Source organism: Corylus avellana, chromosome 5, assembly GCF_965113065.1.
Source record: "Corylus avellana chromosome 5, dhCorAvel1.hap1.2, whole genome shotgun sequence".
Classification (NCBI taxonomy): Eukaryota; Viridiplantae; Streptophyta; class Magnoliopsida; order Fagales; family Betulaceae; genus Corylus; species Corylus avellana.
Genome location: NC_142494.1, coordinates 5,897,925 through 5,922,703, shown reverse-complemented (window position 1 = coordinate 5,922,703; position 24,779 = coordinate 5,897,925). Strand labels below are relative to the sequence as shown.

At 37.9% G+C, this 24,779-nt stretch overlaps 3 protein-coding genes and 1 pseudogene across 5 annotated transcripts; 2 read left to right on the top strand and 2 right to left on the bottom strand.

The window, feature by feature from the left end:
- Positions 1-296: 296 nt before the first annotated feature.
- LOC132180542 (uncharacterized) lies at positions 297-5,840 on the bottom strand. Its single transcript, XM_088516423.1, has 8 exons — positions 5,694-5,840; positions 4,790-5,597; positions 3,788-3,855; positions 3,632-3,699; positions 1,665-1,768; positions 1,097-1,169; positions 835-1,015; positions 297-683 (listed from the first exon to the last, which is right to left on the bottom strand). Exons 3-8 carry the CDS (start codon positions 3,843-3,845, stop codon positions 598-600), a joined length of 570 nt encoding a protein of 189 aa, XP_088372549.1. The 5' UTR covers positions 3,846-3,855; positions 4,790-5,597; positions 5,694-5,840; the 3' UTR covers positions 297-597.
- Positions 5,841-7,160: 1,320 nt separating this feature from the next.
- Positions 7,161-10,380, bottom strand: LOC148585283 (pentatricopeptide (PPR) repeat-containing protein). The gene is made up of 2 exons (XM_088516422.1): positions 10,294-10,380; positions 7,161-9,771 (listed from the first exon to the last, which is right to left on the bottom strand). The coding sequence occupies exon 2, from the start codon at positions 9,437-9,439 to the stop codon at positions 7,211-7,213; it is 2,229 nt and encodes a 742-aa protein (XP_088372548.1). The 5' UTR covers positions 9,440-9,771; positions 10,294-10,380; the 3' UTR covers positions 7,161-7,210.
- A 1,272-nt stretch (positions 10,381-11,652) lies between these two features.
- Positions 11,653-16,530, top strand: MAMYB (Duplicated homeodomain-like superfamily protein). 2 transcript variants are annotated; one of them, XM_059593888.2, is made up of 2 exons: positions 11,653-11,952; positions 15,248-16,530. In XM_059593888.2, the coding sequence occupies exon 2, from the start codon at positions 15,294-15,296 to the stop codon at positions 16,275-16,277; it is 984 nt and encodes a 327-aa protein (XP_059449871.2). In that variant the 5' UTR covers positions 11,653-11,952; positions 15,248-15,293; the 3' UTR covers positions 16,278-16,530. The 2 variants fall into 2 exon arrangements, with proteins under 2 accessions (XP_059449871.2, XP_059449872.2); XM_059593889.2 differs by lacking the exon at positions 11,653-11,952 and adding an exon at positions 14,786-15,118.
- LOC148585282 (putative amidase At4g34880) lies at positions 11,959-15,271 on the top strand (annotated as a pseudogene). The gene is made up of 4 exons (XR_015912139.1): positions 11,959-14,562; positions 14,947-15,017; positions 15,061-15,118; positions 15,248-15,271. The product of XR_015912139.1 is annotated as a putative amidase At4g34880 (transcript).
- Positions 16,531-24,779: the final 8,249 nt, after the last annotated feature.

The window sequence follows — 24,779 nt, the reverse complement described above, 5'->3', positions numbered from 1 at the left end:
CAATTAAAATTGAGGAAAATTTGTCTAGCCTTCTCGCCAAGCTATAATTGTGTTGGACAACTTGCCAAATGAAAAGTAGAGATTTTGTGGATCCACAGTAATCAATATAGCATCTTGGCTGGAAACAATCAAGTTATGAGTATGTAAAATCCTGTTTCAAATTTCCTCCGAAGTAGAATAAAAGGGAGATTTTCTTCTTTTTTTTTTCTTTTTTTCTTTTTTATATATACCTTCTATCAACTTCCAATCCCGTCATTCAGTCACTGTATTGATACAAATCATGAAGAATAGTGATCCAAATACTAACCGACCGGCATTCAAATTGGCTTTCAATTAGCAACCAATTGTCCAGAAAAAGTTTAACATCTTTCAATTTGGCCATGCGACATTCTGAAAGATCATTATGGTCACATTCCATTGAAGGAAAAGCCAAAGCAAGGAAAAAGTACACAAATGTCAAGCCGTATCATCTATATTTGTTTTTTGCAAAAACTCCGCAACAAGAATAGTCCAGCACTCAAAGCCTTCACACCTGCTCAAAATTACCTAGAATGGAACCACATCCCTGCAAGTGGGAATTCTACTATTACCTTCAGGTCACATATCGGATACAGACCAAAGATATGCTTCTGTTTCTGTAGCTCGTTTCTCATTCGTCCTTTTAAACAATCCCTTCTCAAATCCTACAAGATGCAAAATAAAATCAATTAATCAATTCTGAATGCTAAACATACTTCCGTAAATCCTTTTTTGTTTCTTTGGTGTAAGTTTCAATAGCTTCTTGGAAAAGTAAGTACAAAACATCTGACAGAATGATGATAACAGTGAACTGACCATTACTACGGTCAACTCCGTCCCAATGTCTCCCTGGTCGTATACCATATCGATTTGGTGCAGCATCCAATCCTCTTTTTAACCAACTGTGATTGGGAATGTCCTGAGGAATAATAAACCCCGATTCTTTCATCTTCTCGCTATCCCCTAGGTTCAGGAGATTCAGTTCAGGATGCTTTTTCTGCAAATCTCAAGGAGATATGTTGAATCAGCATTAACTTCTTTAATTTCAGAACAAAAAATAAGCAAGTCAATTACTTACCTTCACCAAATGCGCCATGGGATCACCCCATCTTAATCTCTCTTTCATCATGTTGTCAAGTTCTGGATCATCTCTGCAGACCAGGAATGCATCTATTAATTCCTAAAATAGCAACTAGGTGTACACATAGGAAGACAGGAAAATGAATGTAACGATAGTGCCTTTATTGAACAGAAGATATATATACACACGGTCAAGCACAGCTCATATATTATTCATCAAACCATCTTTTTGTTACCATAAGTAATCTATGATCAGTAAAGGACCTCAAATTTAGTCAGGCACCACAGAGGAGAACAGGCAAGAATCTGTATTCGCACCCACTTATTGTGCTGGATTACATTAACACTGTCATAAACACCAATTTTACAACGGCTTTTCCCCACCTATAAGATCTTCTAAACATATGGTAAAAAAGATGCCCAAATATTTTTGGCATGACAAAATGTCTAAAAATACTTTATAAAAAATTTGTCAACATGAGTGTACTGGAAAAAGCAACTTATTGAAAACACAGAACACATTTAAATGAAAAATGCACCTTGATATCTGACATCTTTAGTTTTACCTGGTTCGTGCAAATGGTTTGTCCTTCTCAAGTTCCAATTCCTGCAGCCTACCTTCAGCTTCCCGCTTTTGAGCCAAGCCCTTGCCCCATTCCAACTTTACCTCCTGATAAAAACACACAGCAAATGAGTATTAACTCTCCTTCTACAAGAAACAGATAAAAGTTTATTTTTCAAGGAAAGAAGCTTTAAACTCAAGCTACAGCATAGCAGAAAGAGAAATTAAAACTTACTCACTAATTCCCCAAGTCCTCAACCAAGATGCACTTAACATATCTAGAAGCCTTTACTTCTCATTCCCCCATACTGGAATAGAATTTCTTCACCGAGTAGTATTGATAACCACCAAGTCTATTTGAGAATTAACAGAATAACTATAGCAACACTAATAAAGTCTCTCAAGATATGAAAAAAGGATGAGGAAAACGAAAATTTTCATAGCTTTGATGAACATCATCACGTTGCAGTTGGTACAAGACTGGTTCTCCCCCACCACAATTAAGTCCTCACAAACAATTGAAAAAAAAAAACTCAGCTTGCACACACATCCCACAAGGGCATAGGCCCCAAACCCCAACTAGCCCTCATCCCTCACAACCCAACTGGCAACATTTCTATCCTTGACAAAAATTTAACATGATATTTAATCATTAGTCAAAATCAAAGATCCATAATTTTAGAATAAAATGAAAAGCTTATTCAGCCAAAGCTAAAATAGACATCACATAACTGAAGAAAGCTAGGAGCATCAATTATTGCTCCCAAATGGTTGTCCAAACATCTACTAATGACAAATAATTTTTTTTTATAAGTAATGTATATTCATTCAAAGCATAGAGGAGTGTAACCCTAGTACACTGGGATTATACAAGAGAACCCTTAAATTATAGAAAAAGAAGAACATAACTCCAAAAACTCAGAAAAATTAGAGACATGCACACTATTCCAGGCCACTTTCCATGTTTGTAGCATCTTCTTCTTTACGATTCATATGTATACAAATAAATAGAAAGAAAACTTTCTGCCAAGTCATATCTATACCATTCAACTTTGTGGATGAGCTCAAAATGTTCTATTTAAAGAATAAACATTAACTTTATAATACAATATAATATGACACCTGACATTTTCAAAAGAGAACCACCATAAAGTTCCTCAGACATAGATCAGTTGGAAAGTGTTCATTTTTATATATATAAGTAATTGAAATATTATTAAAAGCACAAAGCTCAATCTAGGAACACATGAAGTATACAAGAGAAACGCCTATCTAGAAAGAAAAAAAGAACAAAAAATAAAAAATAAAAAAACTTGGTAAGTGTTCCTTTTAAGAGCAGATTTTCTTTGCAACTGTCTAAAGTGAATAACTCCCAATACTTAAATTTCCTATATGTACAGTAATTGAATCTTCACCCCCCCCCCCCCCCAATTATGAAAGAAGAAATGTCAGAAATGTAAAAAGGAAATCTAAAGGTTGATAATTTGAAGCTGTTACTCTTGTGTTAATGCTTTAATATAAGCAATCTAAAACAGGGAAACTTTGTGTCACATTCAAGACACAAAATTTCTTGATTACCACAATATACACACACACACACACATTGAATTTTCCATATTAAAGGTTCAGCCACTAGGATGAAACTTGACATAAGAAAAAAGGGTTTGTGTAATTTTTATAACAAAAGTTATTGCTAAAATTTCTTTTGATAAATAAAGCAAATTTATTAAAAGCAGCAAGAAGTGTAGCCCAAATACACAGGAAATATATAAGAGAAAAACACCCAGCAAGATCAAGAAGAAGGAAAAATATCACAAAAATCATGCCTGACAGTTATTATTAAAATATGGTCAATTATATTGATAAGAATAATTTCTGTGGATTCTGGATCATGACACAATTCACTAGTCAAACATGACTCACTATATCACAACTCAAGCATGACATATTCAAGGTTCTATTCCAAAGTACCTTGGGTTTCTCTTCTACTTTTACTTTCTGCCTTGATTTGAGGAACTCTTCCTTCGATATACGTTCTCCTGCAGCATTGACGAGTGAGACAAAGCTTGCATGCACTACCAAGCTAGACATAACATTAAAAAATTAACAAAAAGGACTTTTCTTGACCTTTTATCCTATCACGATATACAGGTTCCGCCCCTCGACCACTTATAGAAGGATCCATCTTGTTAAACCTGCACAGAGGAACAAATATCAGACACAATAAACAACTTACATTTACTGAACCAAAAATCAAAAAAGAGCATAATAATATAAACCTCAAATCTATATTCCTATTTGTGGCCGTGTTTATGAGAATAATAATACATAAAAGAACTGATCACTGACCACAGTAATATTCTACATTAATCCATAACTCTATTCCCTTGCCCCACACTAAAAAGAACGAAAAATAATCATAGACCATAATTCCGACAAAATTCTAATCACATACAAGCAGACCAGATAGACTTTATATATAGTGAGGATTGTAAATCATGACCATTTATGTCAATGCCTAATGCACATACACTCACAGACAAGTATCTGTAGCTTCCCCTTATAGAGGGCAAATCCAATTTTGACCATTATGGAAACTACGTAACCAATGCATGTGTTTGTAAGCTTAAAACTGGAAATGCTGACTGTCAGAGAAGATCATAGATGCAGCCTCATTGAATCTTGAAGGAGGATTCCATACAGCCTAGCTTCCTAGCCTGGGCACAAATAACGCAGACCCTGTTGCTAACCATGGCAAATGGGAACTTATCCAAAGGTTGCATGCAACAATGCTTATCATGAAAAAAATCACACTACTGCAGTATTGGATGAGTACACCATCGGAACAAGAGGTCAGCAGAAGTTTGTTAATTTTATGTAAAGTCTCATTGCTAGCTACAAGAGAGGGCACACGTTCTCATACCATGATGTAAAACACAAATTATCAATGGCAACTAAGCTCACGATGGATTGGTTTTGAATGTGCATATAAGACAAAAAATTTGAAATGAAATATCTAAAATGACTCAATAAAGATGGTAAGCATAATTCATTGACCATGAAAGTGACATCATCAGAGTGAATTTAAAAAGAAATGTGAAATTTCAACAACATAAAGTAGTTGTATACCTCAACCAATCATTCTTCTTAGTTCTAGCAATCTCTTCACTAATGTCTTGACCAGAAACCAGACCTGTTTTTTGTTGCTCTTTCACTGCAGCTTCCTTTCGACTTTTCCTCGGTGGAGAAAGGTCTGTAGGCAAAGATGCACTTGAAGCATTGGTTTCAATTCGACGTCTACGTGGAGGGGAAAGATCAGGCGGCCCATTTCTCCCAACATCCTTCCGGCTTTTCCTTGGGGGTGAAAGGTCTGACCCCAGGGAAGCGCAGAAATCATCTTGATATGGAGAATCACGACGACCCCGTCAAGGAGGAGAAATGTCAGGTGATGGTGATGGTGTACGATGACACTTCTGCTGCTGCCGTGGAGGTGACAAATCAGCATCTGCTTTGTCAGATTCTAAAGGCCTCACTCCAGGTTCTGATGAAGGTGTGTCATTCCGAACCCTCCGTTTGCGAGGTGGAGACATATCAGAGTTCAGGTCAGTGGAATATGCACGCTTTGTATCGCGTTCAGGTGATGGAGTATGGTGGTGTTTCCGTCGCTGCCATGCAGGTGACAAATCGGTGCTATCTCTGCCAAAATCTGAAGGCTTCAGTTCAGGTTCTGGTGAAGGTGTGTCGTTCCAAACCCTTTCTTTGCGAGGTGGTGACATATCAAAATACGGGTCACTAGATTTCCCATGTTTAGGAGAGAGTGGAACCCAACCACTTCCATCGTCTGATATGGCATTATATGGACGCCTGGCCCTCAGTTGTTCGAGCCTCCTCATCCGCTTTACCTCAATGTCTTCATCAACTTGTGGCTTCTCTTCATCTACATAAAACATTAGAAAATGATCATCACCATAATAACACACTTAACCCAGAATGGCAAACCATATAACACAAACAGAACGTGATGACTTTTTACCATCTGAATCTTCATTTTCCTCTACAAGATTTACTGGTTTCTGCCAAACTGGATCTTCATCCACAACTAAAACGCCCCTTGCATCTGGTTTACTTTCAACCTTCTTTTTCCTCTTCTTCTTCTTTTTCTGCTCTTTTTCACCATTGTTCTCATATCTTTTTAGATATTCTTTAAGGGACTTGGGTCCCGAAGTTGAAACCGCCGCCATTGCTCAATATCAATGAAATTCCTAAAATCGAAGTAGATTCTTATTATACAGCTTAATTTCATGCCAAATATAAAGTTACTCCAGTAGATTTCCTAGCAACATCAAAAGGGTTTTGAGCTCCTCTACTATTGCCAAAACCCAAGCAGACTCTATTAACGGGCTACAATTGCCTATATCTGCATTTTAACTATATTTTGGAATTTTCCACAAGCACAAAAAATCAAACACAAACCAGGCAATAGCAATATCAAGTTGAATCCAATTTCAATCAGATGCTTCTAAGACCTTAAACTCACGCTCTTCAAACACATTCAAATCCTAATTTATCAAATTAAGAACTAAAAACATTTTCCAGTTGACAACTGACCACAAAGTGTATTTAAATTCAATACTGCACACACCACAACTTAACCAACAAATTCGCTTTTATGCATGCAATTCGTAAACTTATATACACAAAAGATATACAAATAAATATATACACATTATTATATATGTATGTAAGGATGTGACTGAGAGAGAGTAGTATCATACCTATGCAGCAGAGAGAGTAGTATCATACCTATGCAGCCTCTTGTGTTATGTGATCCAGTGTCTGAAGGTCCAAAATGGAAGCAAGAAAGGCGCAAAAACAAAGTGCAGTGATTAGGGCTACCAGGGGGCATTAATAGCTGACACATGTCATCATCGAGCACACCAAATATCAGAAGACTTTCAAGTACCGAGAGATTTCCCTTCAAATTTTGTCAAATTTTCTGTTCGAACTTGGGGATTTTCCTTCGATTTTGATAGGATTCTTGACTCAGCCTTTTTTTTTTTTTTCTTTTTTCTCTCTCTCTCATTTAACCGTGCACTTACACGTGGTGAGTATAGTAAAATGGTCCAACTTGGTTTAACAGTCCAAAGTGACGGCAAAAGTGGGATAGAAATTGATAAAATGGCATGTGTGGTGCACGTGACGGGTTGATCGTTTGATTTAACGAGTTTTTGAGAAGAAAATGGTAGTATGATGGGGTCAGGCAGTAAGGTTGGCAGTTCATGGGGGTAAATTGACAATGCGTGGTAGTTGATGAGGGAAAAAGGTAATTACCCTTTTTTTTTTAAAAAAAAAAAAAAAGTATAATCGTGGTAGCATATCCTCTGCCTAGTTCAAGAGGTAAAATCCTTGCCATATAGATGTGTCTCAACTCCAATAAAAAAAATGGTTTTGGAAGGTGATAATGTCTAATCTAGTATGATCCTCACAAATATTTGCATCTATCCAATGAACACAAACTTCCCCCACAGCTTACATATTTCACCCACTTTCTTATGATTTACCTGCTGTCCTACATAAGAGAGCTAACATCTCATCCAATTGTGGATGTAATTTATCTCCTGACAGGAAAACATGAGCCTTCCCTTTCAGCAGTATCCAACTACAGCCAGGAACCTTTGTGACACCCTTCAATTTCATCTTTTTCCTCAACATTGTTCCCTCAACATGCTTCCCATTTGCTGCATAAATGTTACAGAGCACCACATGGGCAGGTGCATTAAAAGGATCCAGTTCAAGGAGTCGTTTGGCTGCACGCCTAGCGATCTCAGCATTTGTCTCATGAAATCCACATACACCAAGCAATGACCCCCAAACAGCACAATCTGACTTAAGGGGTAGCCCCAACGCTAGCTCCTCCGCTTGTTTTACTTTCCCAGCTCGGCCCAAAAGATTAATCATACAAATATAATGCTCCAAACCTGGTTGAATTGCATAAGCATCACTCATGGCTCTAAATATTTCCCCCCCTCGACTGACCAGTCCAGCATGGCTACATGCTGATAGGACCCCCAAAAAAGTAACAGAATCTGGGTGGGTCCCAAATCTAAGCATGTCTTCAAAGATCTTAAGGGTTTCATTTGCTAGCCCATGATGTGAAAACCCCATGATCATGGAATTCCAAGAAATTAAATCCCGAGAAATCATGTTTGAGAATATGCTAAATGCATCACCTATCTCCCCACATTTTGCATACATTGAGATCAGAGAATTCCCGAGAATCAACTCAAATTCATACAATGTTTTCATCATCATGCAATGGAACTGCCTCCCCTGATCAAGATATGACAATGCACCAGTGGCTCCAAGAAGAACAGAATACGTGGAACTTAGAGGTGAAACACCCTGGGCTCGCATTTCTGAAAATAAGTAGGTAGCTTCAGCAAAAAACTCATTTTGGACATGCCCTGAAATCATTGCAGTCCATGCAACTACATCTCTTTCAGGCATATTGTAGAACATATAACATGCCCTCGATACTTGCCCAACACTGAAATAGCCACTAATCATAGAAGTCCATGAGATCTTATCTCGGATGGGTACCATGTCAAACAAATTTTGAGCCTTCTCCAGCTGTGCAATGCGAATATAGCCATTGATCATAGAATTATAAGAATATATATCTGGATTATTCATAAAAATGTAGTGTGCAAAATCCATCATACCAAAAATAGAGTACATGTGAATGAGGCTCCTCGATAACCTGCCATCATAATCATCATAGTCCCAACTGTTAATGACCAGCTGAGCATGCAACTGCATGCCAAGACGATGAAAAGCTACACCAGCACAAGCATAAGCAAGTGAAATGAAGGTCTCCCCATTTGGTTTTACATCAAAATCCCCTCTCATTTCAAGAAAAAGCAACAAAGCTTCTTTATAGAACCCATTCCAAGTGAACCCACCTATCATGGCTGTCCAAGAAACAATGTTCCTCTCAGGCATCCTCTGAAACAGACAATACCCCTCTTCCACATTGCCCATTCTACAATAACCAGTTATCATGCTAGTCCAAGTGACCAAATTTCTCTCTTGCATCTCATCAAACAACACTTTTGCTTCTTCCATTCTACAATTCTCAGCATACCCCGCAATCATAGTATTCCAAGAAACTGTATTCTTATCTGGCATTAGCTGAAAAACCAGCCTTGCTTCTTCCAAATCCCCATTCCTAATCAACCCCACCACCATCGAATTCCAAGAGACAGCATTCCTTTCCGGCATCACTTCAAACAACCTCTTCGCCTCAGCAATCCTTCCTGCATCTGCCAACCCACAAAGCATTGAAGTCCAAGACACAACATTCCTTTCAGGCATCTCCTCAAAGAACCGCCAAGCCTCACTCAACCTACCACTCTGCACATACCCAAACAACATCGCATTATAAGTAATAACATTCCTCTCAAGCATGACATCAAAGAGCGCCCGGGCTTCATCAACAAAGCCATTCTTCGAGTACTTTGACAGCAATGAAGTCCAGTGTACAATTCGGGAATGTCGGTCTCTCTCAGACAATTCTTCAACCATGTTACGTGCTTCTTCAAGCCTACGTTTGGAAAGGTAACGGAGGAGTTGTGAGTCATCATTCGTGAGTTTCGGGTAATGGGTTTTGGAAAATGCGATCTGGGTTTTGAAGCAGCGAGCATAAATGAAACAGTGCTGAAGCTTGGTTACGGTTTTCGAGAGAGAAAGTTGAAAGAATCTGAAACCAATGGCAGGCATTAACCGCTTTTCAAAAGAAGATAACAGGAAAAAAAAAAAAGTTGAGAGAGAAAGTTGAAAGATTATTCTGTAGCCAATTTAGCGGACGTTCAAACGGTGCCGTTTAGAAGGAACCAAAGAACAAGATTAAAAGTTGAAGGATCCGGCTTGGGTGCTGTTCACATCTTCTGTAGAAGTAGGGGTGGGTATCGGTTCAGTTCGGAAAAGTCATTTTCGGTCGGTTAACACAATCCCAAACCTTGGCAAACTTAGAATCGATCAAAGAATAATAAATAAAGTTTCAACTAAGCCACCTCCAACATGGATTACCTTCAATTCCTTAAATTTTCTTCCTTCAATAATCAAACAAATCAAAACATAAATATAATTATCAATATAAAAGAGTAAAATACCACAAATAAGTAATATCAAGTAAGAAAGCAATAAGAATATAAGATGCAAAAACTTAATCAAACAACAATCAATCTTATGAAAGAAAAAAAGCCAATGAATGAACCCCATGCACCCAGCCTATACATCATACCTAAAGCTCCTAAACAACCAAAACCTGACACAAACAGGGAAGAAAAACAAGGGCCCAACAGAAATACAGATTTCAAGAATAATTACAGCAATTAGCAAATGCTTATCCAAAAGAAGAAAATTTATTTGCAGGAAAAATCAAGGTAGCGTAAATCAGATCAAGGTTGCGTAAAAAACTAAAAATCTATCATTTTCATTCCTAAGTATTCCTAAATCCTAATAATATAAACAAACTCGAAAATAAATGCAAAATCAAAGAATCAAAATCTAAACCCTCAATTAGTTCAAAAAATAAAAATCAAAGAAAATGAAGTAACAAGAAAAATCTATACCTGAAAAGACGGGAGACGACGGGAGACGAGAGAGAGATACGACGGCTTGCCGCTTGTAACTAGAAAGCGAGGGAGACGACGGTGAAGTTAAGCCACCGGACACGACGGTGGGTTACCTTTGAAAAACACCCTATTAATAAATGTATCAGAGGCAATAGTAATGTGCGATATGATGACTGATAATGGCCCCTTCCGCAGTTGGAGCATAAATGGTGTGTCCGTATAGATGGATGGTGAGTCGCTTTCGTAATTAGAGCATGAAGAAAGGAGATAAAACTCACATATAACACTACACGAATAAGGTGAATTAGGGTTTTTCTTTTTTTTTTCTTTTTTTTTTTTTTTGTCATGCCTTTTAGGCCTTGTTTGTTTAAACAATTTGGTTTTTCCACGGCACTGCTAACAATAAAAAAATAATAATAATTAAAAAATTAAAAAAATAATGATTAATATAGAAAAGTAAAAAAATAATATTAAAAAATAAAAAAATTTGTTTTGTAGTGATTTTTTTATTTGAATAATAATAAAAAATAAATTATGTGATATAAAAAGTAAGAATGCTTTGATGTTATTTGTTTTAAAAAAATGAGATAAATAGTATTTAGTGAAATTATGGTGTTTGGTGGTGTCTAACAAACACCACCTTAATAAAAGTAGTAGATTAACTACATTTTCTTTTATATATAAAGTGACAGTATATAAATACACTTTAAATAAATGACTCTAAAAGCAAGAAGTATTGTGTCCTTTTGAATATAAATGTTACAAAATAGACTCATTTATAAAAAGTTCTTTAATTTACCGCAATCGTTTAGACCTTTCAAATAGAAAAGTTGCAAAATAAACTCATTTTCAAAAAGGTTTTAATTTGCATCAATATTTTAGACCTTTTGAATAGAAAGGTTGCAAAATAAACTCCTTTACAAAAAGGTCTTTAATTTGCATTAATCTTTTAGACCTTTTGAATAGGAAGGTCGCAAAATAGACTCATTTACAAAAATGTCTCAATTTGCATCGATTTTTTAAACCTTTTGAATAGAAAGGTTGCAAAATAGACTACTTTATAAAATGTTTTTAATTTGCTGCAATCTTTTAGGCTGCGTTTGGGAAATAACTCAAAAAAAGACTGTATTTTTTCTCTCAAAATCAACCGTAACATTTTTACTTTTTACATTACAACAATAATTTTTTATTACTATTTAAATAAAAAAATCACAACAAAATAATTTTTCTTTTTCTTTTTTTCGTACAAAATATTCTAATTTTTTTTTTTCTCGCATCAATCAAATCTGCAATTACAATCCACTTCATTTTTCAAGACTTTGGGCAAACACAGCCTTAGACCTTTTCAATGTAATTAGACTCTTGCGCAAAATAGAACACTTTCCCGTCTCCGTATTTCTCTAATCCGTCTTCCCTTTCCCTTTTGGTTGCTGATAAGCACGAAACAGAGAGTGACAGCCAGAGAGAGGGATCGAGAAGGGGAAAAAAGGCGGAGAGAAAGAGAGTGAGAACCGAGAGGGAGATTGGCGGACAGAGAGAGAGAGTGCGACAGAGGGAGACTGAGACGGAGAGCGAGAGAGAAACTGACCCATCTCCGATCTAGCTCCGGTGAACCTGTTGCCGGTGGCCTCTGAACTCAGATTTCCATTCCAGTTGGTAAATTCTCCTTCCCTTAAACTTTGGGTATTTGATTTTGGAATTTCAAATGAGTAATTGATTTTAGGTTTTCTCCTCTTGAGGTTTCTGTTTTGGGTATTTAATTCTAGTAATTTTCTGATGTTTGATTTGAGTTTCAATTCGTCAATTCATGCCTGTAGTAAGGGTTGATTTTGTGGGTCTTATTCTTTGTTGATTTTTGGGTGTTCTTGATGATTTTATTGTTATGGCTGAATGATAGTAGAGTTTCTGAGAAGGAGATTATGTTGATCTGGGCTCTTGGAGAATTAGCCACAGCTGAATGGGTATAATGTTTATTCTAGGACTTTGATTTGGAGATTGGTGTGATTAATGGGTAAGTTCATTTCTAAGGTCTATTATGTGTTTTGATTATGAATTTGTATTGGGCTTTGGAAGTGTTATTGATTTTAGGTATGTCCTTTATGGATTTTGATGTGCTAGCCCTATGAGTGTTTGTAATTAGTTGGGGTTGTGTTAATGTTTATAGCTTGAGGAAGTAAATTCTTTGAAGGACTTTAGTGTCGCAATCAAGGTGAATTAAGTGGATTTAGTAGGATTATTGAATGAGATTAATTGGATTAATTTCTGGATAGATTAATGAACAAAAATCATACTAGTTGTTAGGATTGATGATGGGCTTGGTTGGCGTGAGATTGGGTTTATTTAGATGGGTATTTTATTAGATGTTTTCTAGAGATTGAGATTGTTAATGTTTGGGCTACTTTGATGATTCTCAGTAATTATGATGGTGGCTTTTCGGTGTAGGTTGGTTTGAGGTGATTTTGAGTGATTGGTATTGAATGTCTTTGGGTTTGTGATTCTCGGCTAAGGTGGGCTGAATGGATGCAGTTTGGATATTTGTGATGATGCTCTCTTGAACTTTATTGATAAAGCTTGGTTGAGGATGGGTTTAGGTTGATAATGCTTAGGAATGATTGGGTCTTGGCAGATTGATGATGTTGGAGCTTCAATGGTTGTTTTCTTTGAGTTTGAAATTGGTGTCTTGGGTTTCGGTGATTTGTGATGTATGAGGGTTGTTTTGGGGTTTGTTATGGAAATGGTACTTTAAGGAGTTGGTAAGTTGAGTTTGACATATTTAATGTTAGGATGTATAAGGGTAAGCATGGTTAGGAGAGGAAGATAAATGGTTCAGAGAAGCCATTCTACTCTACCCAAATGGTTCTCTCCTTTTTGCATCCTCTCTCAACTTATGCATACGAGTTTGTGAGGTTCACATCAATAACATACAAACATAAAGGAATGACTTTAGAGAGCAAGTTATCCTTGTCCATGTTTGTGTTTTAGTCTTTGTGATTCAAAGTGATGAGGAGCTAACTGGGAATAATTTTGGGCACTGCATTGATTCTGTTTTCTGTGGTTGGTAACTTTTCCACATATTTACAGCTTTTTCATCATTTCTTTTTATAATTTATCTTTCTGAACTGAAACTTCTATACATATATTTGATGAACTATCCCATGAGAACCTGTATGAAGCTGCTTTTTGGTGAAGCTTTGGATAATGGAATTAGATCTCTTGTTGTGCAGCTCTTTGGAAACATATATCCTTCATGTACCGTAAAAATGCCTTCATCTAATGGAATTCTTTTTAACCTCAAATTGTCTTTTTTATTACATTTATAACTTGGGTTAAATACTTTTCAGCTCCATGTGATTTAGCAACTTTATTTTTTGCTCCCTCAGTTTCAATCTGCATCACAGATGGTACCTGAGTAAGGGCAAAAAACGGAGATGGTACCTCCGTCTAAATTCCGTCCAAAATTTGACGGAAAGCCACGCTAGCACCATTGAAAAATCGGCACGTGTTCATATATTAATTAAAAATACAAAATACAAATTTTAAAATTAAAAATATTAGAAAATTAGAAGGAAAAAAAAAAAAAAAAAATTTGATTCAGTGAATCATGATAGCCATGACTTCCATGGGTACCAAGAAGTCACAACTCTCCTTCTTTCTCTTCTCATCCCTGCTCCTGATTCTTCTAGCCACGTTATTCTTCGGGGCGCAAGCCATCAAGGGCATGGCCATGGCCGCTTGTTATCTCCCAGAGAAGCCACTGTGCATGATATCCAGCTCGCTTTCAAGCAAAACCAGCTCACCTCCAGGAAACTCGTTGAGTTCTACCTTAAAGAAATTGAGAGGCTAAACCCGACCCTTAAGGGGGTCTTAGAGGTGAACCCAAACACGCTTTTCGAAGCTGATAAAGCTGATCAGGAGCATCATGCTCACACACCCATCTCACTCTCTCTGTTGCACGGCATCCCTATTTTGCTCGAAGATAACATTGCAACCAAGGATAAGCTGAACACCACCGCCGGTTTGTACGCACTGCTCGGCTCAGTTGTGCCACAGGATGCGGGCGTGGCAGCCAAGTTGAGGAAAGCTGGGGCTATTATATTGGGGAAGGCAAGCTTGAGCGAGTGGTCTTATTTTAGGTCCAACAGAGAACCCAATGGTTGGAGCAGCAAAGGTGGGTCTAGAATATTAAGGAAAGCAGCAGAGCCATCCCAAAGGTTGGTTTGGGGTGGCCGAACCACCCCCAAGGGCCCCCCATGGCCCTTGGGGGTGGTTCGGGACCCCCAAGGGCCAATTGAAAAAAAAAAAAAAAAAAAAATAGGGTTGGCCCTTGATTTGATACTCTCTAAGTTTCTTATACCCTTCAAGGAAATAAACATTTTGTCTTGGACGCTACTTCAACATAAAACCGACTCTTGCAAGGATGTCTGAGTTAGTAGATTCTCCGATGAAATCTGATTCCAGTCCCGCTAGCAGTTTTTTTTTTTTTTTTTTTTTTTTTTAATTTTCTAATATTTTAAATTTTAAATTTTTTATTTTGTATTTTTAATTAATATATGGACACGTCGATTTTTTAAGGTGTTGACGTGGCTTTCCGTCAAATTTTGGACGGAATTTAGACGGAGGTACCATTTTCGTTTTTTTACCATTACTCAGGTAGCATTTGTGATACGAATTGAAACCGATGGGGCAAAAAATAATGTTGTTAAATCACAGGGGGCTGAAAGGTATTTAACCTTTATAACTTTTACTTTGGTTTCGGAACTCTAGTTTGGTATCACTTCAGTTTGATGGCCACTACTTTTTGGCAAGCTCCATGGATGGATCGGTAAGTGTTTGCTCTCTTCCTAGAATTATATTTGCTTAATATGTTCTTGTATTGAGCATAACAATAAACCTGACTTCCCCTTAATAAGTAAAGCAGTTTTTGAATAATTGTTATGCTTGTGTGTTGTAGATTTACACTTTAGCTCCAACCTGAAGATTGAGATCTCTAACCAAACATGGAGTTCCTGGACGAAGAGAGCAGGCCCAGGTTCCTCTTCCAGTCTCGCCCAACTACTTCTTCACTGACCAATTCACAAAGCCACCAAAAACCAAGTAAGCCATTCCTCTTCGCCACAATTTCTATCTCCTCCATTCTCCTCCTCCTCTCTCTACTTTTCCTCCAATCTGAACCCTTGAAATCCCTCCTCTTCTGGGTCTCCCTCTCCCTCTTCCTTGGTCCATTCGCCCCCCCTTCTCTCACCGGTGGTGACGTCCGTGTCGGTCAAGGCCCAATCGTCGAGTTCCCTCCCAATCAAGAACCCGAAACATTGGACGAAACCAACAAGCGGGTATCCCAGAAGAGACAGAAACCGCGTAGAAATGAAGGATTTTTGGGCGTGAATTCATTGGTTGTGGTCGAAAAGGATAATGGATTTGCGAGAGAAGAGAAGGAGGGTGGGGAAAATGGAGGGAGTGGAGGTGGGTTAGGTGTGGAGGAAGAGAAGGAGTGGACTGAGGAGGATATTGGGGTGTTGAGGAAGCAATTGATTAAGCATCCAGTGGGGAAGCCAGGGCGGTGGGAGGCGATATCGGAGGCGTTTAGAGGGAGGCATAAGGTGGAGAGTGTGATCAAGACGGCGAAAGAGTTGGGGGAGAGGAAAGTGGATGATGGGGATTCATATGCCCACTTTTTGAGAAAGAGGAAGCCGATGGATAAGCGAGCCGAGGGTGAGGATGGAGGATTGGATGGCAGGGTGGTGGAGAATGGTGAGGCTATGGAAGAGAGTGGTGGTGATGGTGCTGGTGATGGCAGGGTGGGGTGGAGTAATGGGGAGGATATTGCATTGCTTAATGCATTGAAGACGTTTCCTAAAGAGGTGACGATGAGGTGGGAAAAGATTGCGGCTGCTGTGCCGGGGAAGTCGAAGGCGGCTTGTATGAAGAGAGTTGCTGAGTTGAAGAAGGGTTTTCGGAGTGCAAAGGCTGCTACTGAGACCTAGATGAAGAATTGGAAAGTTTTCTGCAGTTTTTTGTGGATTTGGGGATAAATGTTGCAATGTGGAGGCAATAGGTTAGTTGGTACTTTATTTATGGATTGGTTTTATTTGTTCTCTTTCTTATGATATTGAGATTAATGCCCTTGTTTTGATTCTGTGTTCAAGAAATGTTTTTATTTATTATTTGTTTATTTGAGATCGTATGGTAATAAGAATGAATTCAGCTGCTTAAGTGCTTTTCAGAAGTTGATGAGTTGATGAAAGTGGATATGTATCTTTGATCTGATCTGTTATAAATCTCTAGATTTTGTTGTGCCTATATGAGAAACAATATCCTACAGGCCACCATTTGATACTTTAATGGCCCTATCATACATATCAAGTTCCTCCAAACCTATATTTCATTGTCAATTCGTCAATGTCATTATGCTGAATGGGGATTGCATTTTTTTTTTATCAGAAGGATGCTGGCTAGGATTGCTTGTAAAATATACATACATGTAAAAGATATTAGATGTATATTTAATTTTTTTTTTTTTTTTTTGATAGGTAAGATATTAGATGTATATATGTGTGTTTAAGCACACACCTTTCCAAGTGGTAAAACTGTGGCTGAAGCAAGCAGTAGTGTAGAGGCCTCACAATCACTTGTGCAATTGTTTGCATGTCTTCTTTAATCACAAACAAATAGTTGCCCATGCTTTGGTTCTCAACATTTAAAAAAAAAAAAATTGGTGTTGGGAGGTCAAAACTATTCTTGGTTTAGGTACAATTGGTTCAATACATAGGACTAATGCAGAAAAACACTCTGCCTCATAATTGGATAATCTGGCTCATGATCTTTGCTCTGTTGAAGATGTAAGGGAATAAAGGGAATATAGTACATTCATAAACAAAAACTGAGCACAAATTGAAAGTTTTTCATGTGCGTGATTCTTCTTCCCACTAACTTATGAAAATGCTAGCAAAACATGTTGGTACAAGCATCAATAGGCTATAGAAGATTAAATTAGGCTTGGGGAATGGGCAAGACCAGCTAACTGATAAATTGCATGCTCTTTGGTCTGTTGAAGATGTAAGGGAATGTAGTACATTCATAAACAAAATCTGAGCACAAATTGATATTTAAATGATATAGATAATATATATATATATATATATATATATAAATGATATAGATAAAAATATAGCTAATCGGATGTAGGGGCCTTTAAAAATTCATTAGTTAAATTAGATAAAGTGAATTTTGATGAACCATTTTGCATAAAAATTTGGCTCCTCAATTGTGAATGCTCTTAGAATTTTTGTTAAATTCGACGGAAAATGGGTCACAGACCCACAATAACTTGATGTAATATGTATTGCCAGAGTCCAATATATTGGGTTTAGATGCGCAGGCTCCCTATTTGGGCGACATAGGTTATAACTTGGAAACCTCAAGTCCTAAAAGTTTTGTTTTTCAAGTTTATTTAAAAAAAAAAAAAAAAAAAAAAAGAAAAAGAAAAAAAAGATAGCATATGGATTATAAGTAATGTGTACCTTATCTATTGATTTTCTAGGAGTGTAAATTTTCCTTTGCCTCTCATGTTTTTATATTCAAGGAGCTAGAGTATGATTTTAAATCATTTCAAAATATTTTTTATGTTATTTATTGATTTTGTATGAGAGATTCTTTTATATTTTCTAGAAGAGAATCGTTAGAATAATCGTTTTTTACAAAAATAGTTAGATTATTCTATATATAACTATTATTTTCTCTCTCTCTCTCTCTCTCTCTCTCTCTCTATATATATATATATATATATATATATATATATATAGTTGAAATTTCGGCAAAGGGAGAATTTCTCCCCTAGCTAGCCAAAATTTTCGATGAACGAGGATTTTTGGTTTGTTTGAGAAATTGGTCGACAGAAAAATTATAGATTTGATTTTCTGACAATTTTAAAAAATGAGTGTTCTTGAATGCTTTGCGAAGAAATCTTTTTCAAAACAAAAAGTTGTTCCTTTTGTCCATTTAGCTAGAATTTTAGGCCGAAATTGTGTTTTTTAATTTTGGACCCAATTAAGTTTATTGAGTTTTATTATGGCCCATAGTAATTAGGCCATAGATGAAAGGGCCCAACCCCGTCCCCCAAAAAGTGAAGCCCAGGCCCATTATATTTACGTGCGATATGCATGTGACCCAAAATCTTCTTAGTAGTTTACATCAATTTTGGTATCACAATCTCTCTTCTGAATTTTTTTTTTTTTTTTAAAAAAAAAAAATTGGTATCACAACGTTGTTGCAACAGCTGGAAATTAAAGCGTCTTTTTTCTTTTATCTCTTGTAGATTTGTAGTTTCAACTAGGGGTGTCAAAAATTATCGGGAAACCGAAACTGAAAAATCGGAAAACCGGGAAATTAGGGACCTGGTTCCGGTTCCGGTTTGAAAAATTCAAAAACAGGGTACCCCGGTTCCGGTACAGGTTTTTGGTACCCGGTTTTTACCGGGAATACCGGAACCGGGTTTATATATATATATATTAAAAACATTGATTTTTTAGGATTTTTGGGCTGTTTTAGGTTTATTTTTTAATTATTTGGAACAATCACAACAAAGCCTCTTTAATTTAGACAAAAAGACTAATAGATTTTTTTAAAAAAATGAGCAAACTTATGAAGAAAAAAAAAATGGGCTTATTTTAAGCCCAACACCTAAAATAAGCCCAAAAATCAATTTTCTTCAAAAACCGGTTACCGGACCGGGAAAAACCGGAACCAGCCGATAACCGGGACCCTGGTTAAGACTGAGGTCCCGGTTCCGGTTCCGGTTTTGGCCAAAAACCGGAAAACCGGACCGGGTTGACACCCCTAGTTTCAACTATGGAGACCATTATATTTTTTGGATAGACTCAAAAGTCAAATCGGACCTTTTTTTTTTAAAACGAATTATCTCTTCATTGATATAACAATCAAATGGAGGAAAATGTTCTGTATAGTGCCAAATATATAATTTGAAATCTTCACAACTCAAACATTATTTATGACATATACAATAGCCTCTCGGCCTGTTATAAGACAATATCTATGAAAAGTCACCGTCTCAATCAGTTTTAGATCTATAGCAAATTCTGACGAATTACATTTTTATCCGCTGCCAGGTTCTTGATTCTCTAGCTTTTTTTTTATCTCCGCTACTAGTGCTTTATCAATTGCAATCCCCTTCACTACCTTTAACATAATGACAATTCTTCTCTATGCTTGATAACTCTTTTATCATTGGTCTATGGTTTGCTCCCAGAAAATGAACCATAAAAAAACAAATGACCGATCGGAAACCAATTCCGTTATTTTTAAGGATTCGTGAAAACAAAACCCAAGAAAACGAATAAAACTTCACCTCATAGATCACTTCTAAAAGCTAATCTAGAGAGAATATATTCTTATTTAAAAACAACGAAAATACAATAACAAAAACGCAACACCATCACGTGTTCCCCGCGCCGCTAAAAGACACCCCGAAAACCATTGACACATGCGTCCTGATCGATCTATTGTGGAAACAGAAAAATGGAGGGGGAAGGGGGAAAGAGAAAAGGGGTGGGGAGGAGGTAGTCGTAACTCCCTCCCCCCACTCTCAGTCAAACCGAACCTGCCTTGCTTTCCTATTTTGAGGACTTTGATCGAAGTACAAATTCAAATGATCAACTAAATTATCAATTTATTCATAATTATCACATGGCTCAAATTTGTTTTGTTTTGTTTTTTTTTTTTTTTTTAATGCATTAAAAAAAAAAAAACAAACAAACAAACAAACAAACCAAAAAAAAAAAAAAAACCACTTAGAATAAAGTATGTGATAACGATAAGGTTATGATTAGAAATTGGAATTGTATTCCAATTCAACCTATCTAATTATAACCTTATCCCTTTCAGTATGAACCTGCCAAATTTGTTCTCTTATTTTTTTATTTTTTATTTTTTGACATGTCCACACAAGAAAAATGGGAAGAGAATTCGAACTGGTGACCTTTATTTCATTAGGCGTGGTCTACAGCCGATTGAACTACCTCTTAAAGACCAAATTTATCATCTTATTATTCAAATGTTACGGAACGATCCTATCAAATGACAAGGAACTGTCAATATCTCGGCAATTCCCTAGGTCCAGGATCCGATTACTGGGAGATGAATTGGGCTTGCGATAGATATGGTTCAAAATTGGACCAAAATCATCAATGATTAATATCTTCACATCAATTTATTAACGCTATTTAGAGCCATGCTGTAATTTAGAAAGAAAAAAAAAATTATAATTGTGTTGAAAAAAAAAAAAAAAAGAAAAAGAAAGAAACCCCTGAAATAGCTTTTCAGAATATTTTTATTTTCAAACTTTCCCTAAAATATGATTTTTTTTTTTTTTTTTTTTTTAGAGAAAAAAGTAAAAAAGAAGAAGTGTTTTTTAAGTTTTTTACTAGACATATCCATATTTGTCTAGAAGAACTTTTTAAGTTATTTAAAAAAAATTTCAAGCAACTCTTAATATACTATTATACAATTATCATATAACTAGAAAATATAATATTAAAAATCAACCATTTAATCAATATTTGTAAACAAAAATTAAATAAAAAAAGATTGAATTGCCTCGTCATCCCATTATTTGATATATAATTGTATATAATCTACCAAACAAGGCAAATTATATACATTGTATTCCCAAGATATCTTGGACAGGTCCCGATCGAGTCACAAGCTTGTCCCGGTTGAGTCCCAGGTGCAATTCCAAGTTGGTCTCAGTTAGGTCCCGGTAGGACTCGGTTAGGACATCTCTATGACATAGTCGAGACATTTTCGTAATTTGAATTTAATATGATCAAATACATATATAAAATGTCACGAGGTTTTGAGTAATCCGGCTAGTGTTCTCTCGATTATTACTTTTTAGTTTTTAGTAAGTATGGAATTGTTGAAACAATTTTCCAAATGATGACGTGGATAAGGGGTTAGCACAATGCTCTGATAACCGAGCGTTGAGTTCAATAACTGAACGTTGATCTAAAAATAAGAGATGAGAAAAGGGGATCAAAGCTGCCGGCGTTGTCCGGCCGGTGGAAGCTCCGATGCCTAAGTTAGTCACAATGTTTAAGGAAGAAATAAACTTGAAGATTATTGGTTCAGAGAAAAGATAAGCAAAGTATATTGTTTCAGAGGGTGAAAAGGAGTTACCGAAATTATGAGAGGGGACCCCCCTTTTATAGGCATCGAATTGTTCCTGTTCATCTAACACTGTGGACTCACCGAGTGCCCACGTGTTGATAGTATACTAACACAAGATATTTATTTCTAACATTCTAATATTTCTGAGGGTAATGCTCGGTACCTGCCTTAAGCTCGGTTGACCGAGCTTGATGGCCGAGTATCAACAACCCAATCAAACAAGGCTGCTTTACCGAACATGAGTTTGTTTTAAATAATAAAAATGACCGAGTATGAGGGATGGGCCGATAGGTAAGAATTGGGCCCAAATAAGCCGAAATTTGATCCAACAGTTACCCCCCAATTTCCTTTTTCTTTCGAATAGAATAAGGAAATTTATATGGAGGGAACCGAACACAGGTTAGTTTCCACAAGCTCGGTTTTGTTGTTCGGCAAAACGATGCGAGCGGGCTTCTAAACTCCAAATTTTCAAATTTTGAATTTTCAAAAAATAAATCGAAGCGTTTGAGATATTTCACCTGCGCCTTTCGAGAACCACATGTAATCTTCTGGGTGGTTTTGCGTTTCCCGTCATGGCCACGCGTCGGCTTCTAAACCGAGCGAGAAACGTAAAGGTGTCGATTCCCGCCTTTTGAGAGCCACGTGTAAGCTTCTGCACCGAGCGAGGAAGCATAAAGCCGTCGTTTCGTCGAACCCTAGGCCCTAGGGTATTAAATGCTTCGCTCGGTTTTTCTCCCTCTTGCAGATCTTTATAAAGCCTTCTTCCTCGCTTAAAAAAACCCTACCGTCGTTTTTGCAGAAGCCATTGTTGCTTTCAGATTCTCCATTGATTTTCTTTTTAACTTGATTTTTCTCTCGTTACCAAACCTTTCTGCCGAATATTTCTTTTCAAAAGTTGTCTTTCCCAGGATTTCAGCTGAGTTTGTCCTTCTGGTTTTGGGCATTCCATCTTCCTAAACCGTTTTGTCTTCAAGAAATTTCATCTTCTTTCTTCTCTCAACACTTTATTTTCCCGAAAATGAGTCTCGAAGCTGAAGAAGTTCCCATGGAACTGGGCGAATCACACCCGGTTACCTGGCGGGCAAAGATCTTCGAACACAATGAGCCGAGAATACGCGAGGAATGGAAAATCTTAGACTCGGTCCAATTACGCTTCGACGCCGACTGTGTTGGGGCGATAGCGGATGCAAATAGCAATGAAATTTGCGTATATTTAGAGATGTTCCGAGCCGGGTTAAGACTTCCTTTCCCCAGAGTAGTTCGGGAACTGCTGAGCTATATTCGGATAGCCCCTCACCAACTAGCACCGAACGGCTGGAGGTTGTTCTTCGGCAGCATGATTGCTTGGCCGAGCATACTTGGGGAAGACCACCCCCTTACCGTGCCGGAATTCCTTAAGGTTCATAAGCTTACCAGGTGTGCCAGAACCAAGTTTATGTTCACCTTCCAAACTCGGAAGAAGAATAAACTTCTTACCTTCCGATCTACTTATATGAGTAATAAAGGATGGAAAGAGGAATTCTTCTTCATCCGAGGTGACTGGGAGTTTTCACCTTCCGAAGTTATAAGGGACCCAAGTGTTCCTCGGGAGATTACTGCCCCGTCGATCAAAGGTATGAACCGAGCATAGTTTCACTTTTTTCTCTTTTCTTTTTTATCTTTTTTGCGAAACTAATCTGGAACTTGTTCCCAGGTCAACAAGAACCAAACCTGACCGCCAGCGAAGAGTGGCGTGTCAATAAAATAGTTAAACATGCCGAGGGTAATCCATTGGACATGGATTATGATGCTGTCATGACCGAGGAGAATAAAACTCGATATTTATGGACCCCGGCACCTCCAAGGTTGGTAGAAGCCTTAGAAGCTCCTCCGCCGAGGGCCCCAGTGGCCGAGGTGCCGAGACAATCAACTACTAAAGCCTCGAGGGAGAAGACTTTGAAGACCACCGAGCCTTCCAAAGGTAAAGGCAAGAGGAAAGCCGAAGACGTTCCTCTTAAAAAACAATCGGTGAAGCTACCGACCAGCGCAAGAGTCTCAGTGACTACTGCTGATGATCTTGAAGACCTTCACATTCCCTCTGCAAAAGAGAGTAGGAAACGGACCAAGACCTTAGCAGGGAGAATCAAGACGAAAACAAAGGCTGCCGAGGATAGCTCGCAGACAGCTGAACTTGCGACCGAACCCGCACCAGAAGGGGTGACGGGACACTCAGCTCCTGCATGTAAAGAAGTGAGAAGCGGAGGTGCATCTGATTCGAAAATCCTCGAGTCTGTAACAATCGCCCCACATATTAGGGCATACTCCAATGTCCTTGGAGGGGTCAGGGAATTCCTAAACAGACAGGAGAGGTCGGCTCAAGATGCTCCTCCTTCTCAACAAACTCCTCCAATTTTTCCTCGCGCGTCTGCTAAAGCTGAAGCTTTGCTCCCTGAGGCTTCGGAAGTAACTCCTCCCTCGGTCTTTGCTCATCAACCAACTCCAGCCGAGGTTGTGCAAATAAGTTCTTCCGAACATCTTGATGCTGACCAAACCGAGCCTTTGGCTGCACATAGCCAACCTTTCATCGAAGAATTGGCAGCTTCGAGTCCCTCGATTTTCGGAGTTGCTGACCGAGCGTCAATTCCTACCGGATCAACAGCCGCTGAACAAGCTTTTGCTGAAGGGCTGGTTGAAGTGTCCACAGATGACGAGCAGATGGACGCTGCATTTGCTGCAGCTGCTGGTGAAACTGCTGAAGAAGAGATCGGCTTCAAGTTCCCAGTTAGCGGCGAACTCCCACATTTTGCGGAGCTACCCCATCCAATGGAGAGTGGGCTACCGACCATGCCAATGGAGGGTCCTTCTGAGCTTCCGAAGTTCGTCTTTGAGGAGAACCCTGCCGGGTCGTGGCGGGCATCGGGCTCCTCTGCAGAACACGCACTTGACTCGATTCATTGGTCATTCGGGGAGCCCCTCACTCGGTTAAGTGACAAATCGCTGGCCAATCCTTTCGTTCTCCTATCCGGTGCCATCCCGAGTAATAGCCAATTGGAAGTCAACACTCAGCTCCCAAAGGAGGTGATGGAGCATATGCTATACCATCAGCTTGAGGTAATCATATTCCCATACACTTGATTTCTGATGGGAGAATTTCTGTTCTAATAAATTTCTTTCCATTTTGTAGGGTTCGATGAACAGCATGAACTATTATCTTCACTACAGAAAATTTGCTGAGAACCAAGCTCGGGAAGCTGAGTGTGCTAAAAGGAGACTTGAAGAGGCCGAAGCTGAGATACTTCGATTGAAAGCTCAAGGCGCCGAGG

Coding starts and splice junctions, on each gene's coding strand:
- LOC132180542 (XM_088516423.1), bottom strand. CDS start 3,845: ATGGATCCTTCTATAAGTGGTCGAGGGGCGGAACCTGTATATCGTGAT. Junction 3,700..3,787: donor ATATCGTGATAGGATAAAAG/GTCAAGAAAAGT, acceptor TCAATGCTGCAG/GAGAACGTATATCGAAGGAA. Junction 1,016..1,096: donor CCATGGCGCATTTGGTGAAG/GTAAGTAATTGA, acceptor TGAGATTTGCAG/AAAAAGCATCCTGAACTGAA.
- LOC148585283 (XM_088516422.1), bottom strand. CDS start 9,439: ATGCCTGCCATTGGTTTCAGATTCTTTCAACTTTCTCTCTCGAAAACC.
- MAMYB (XM_059593888.2), top strand. CDS start 15,294: ATGGAGTTCCTGGACGAAGAGAGCAGGCCCAGGTTCCTCTTCCAGTCT.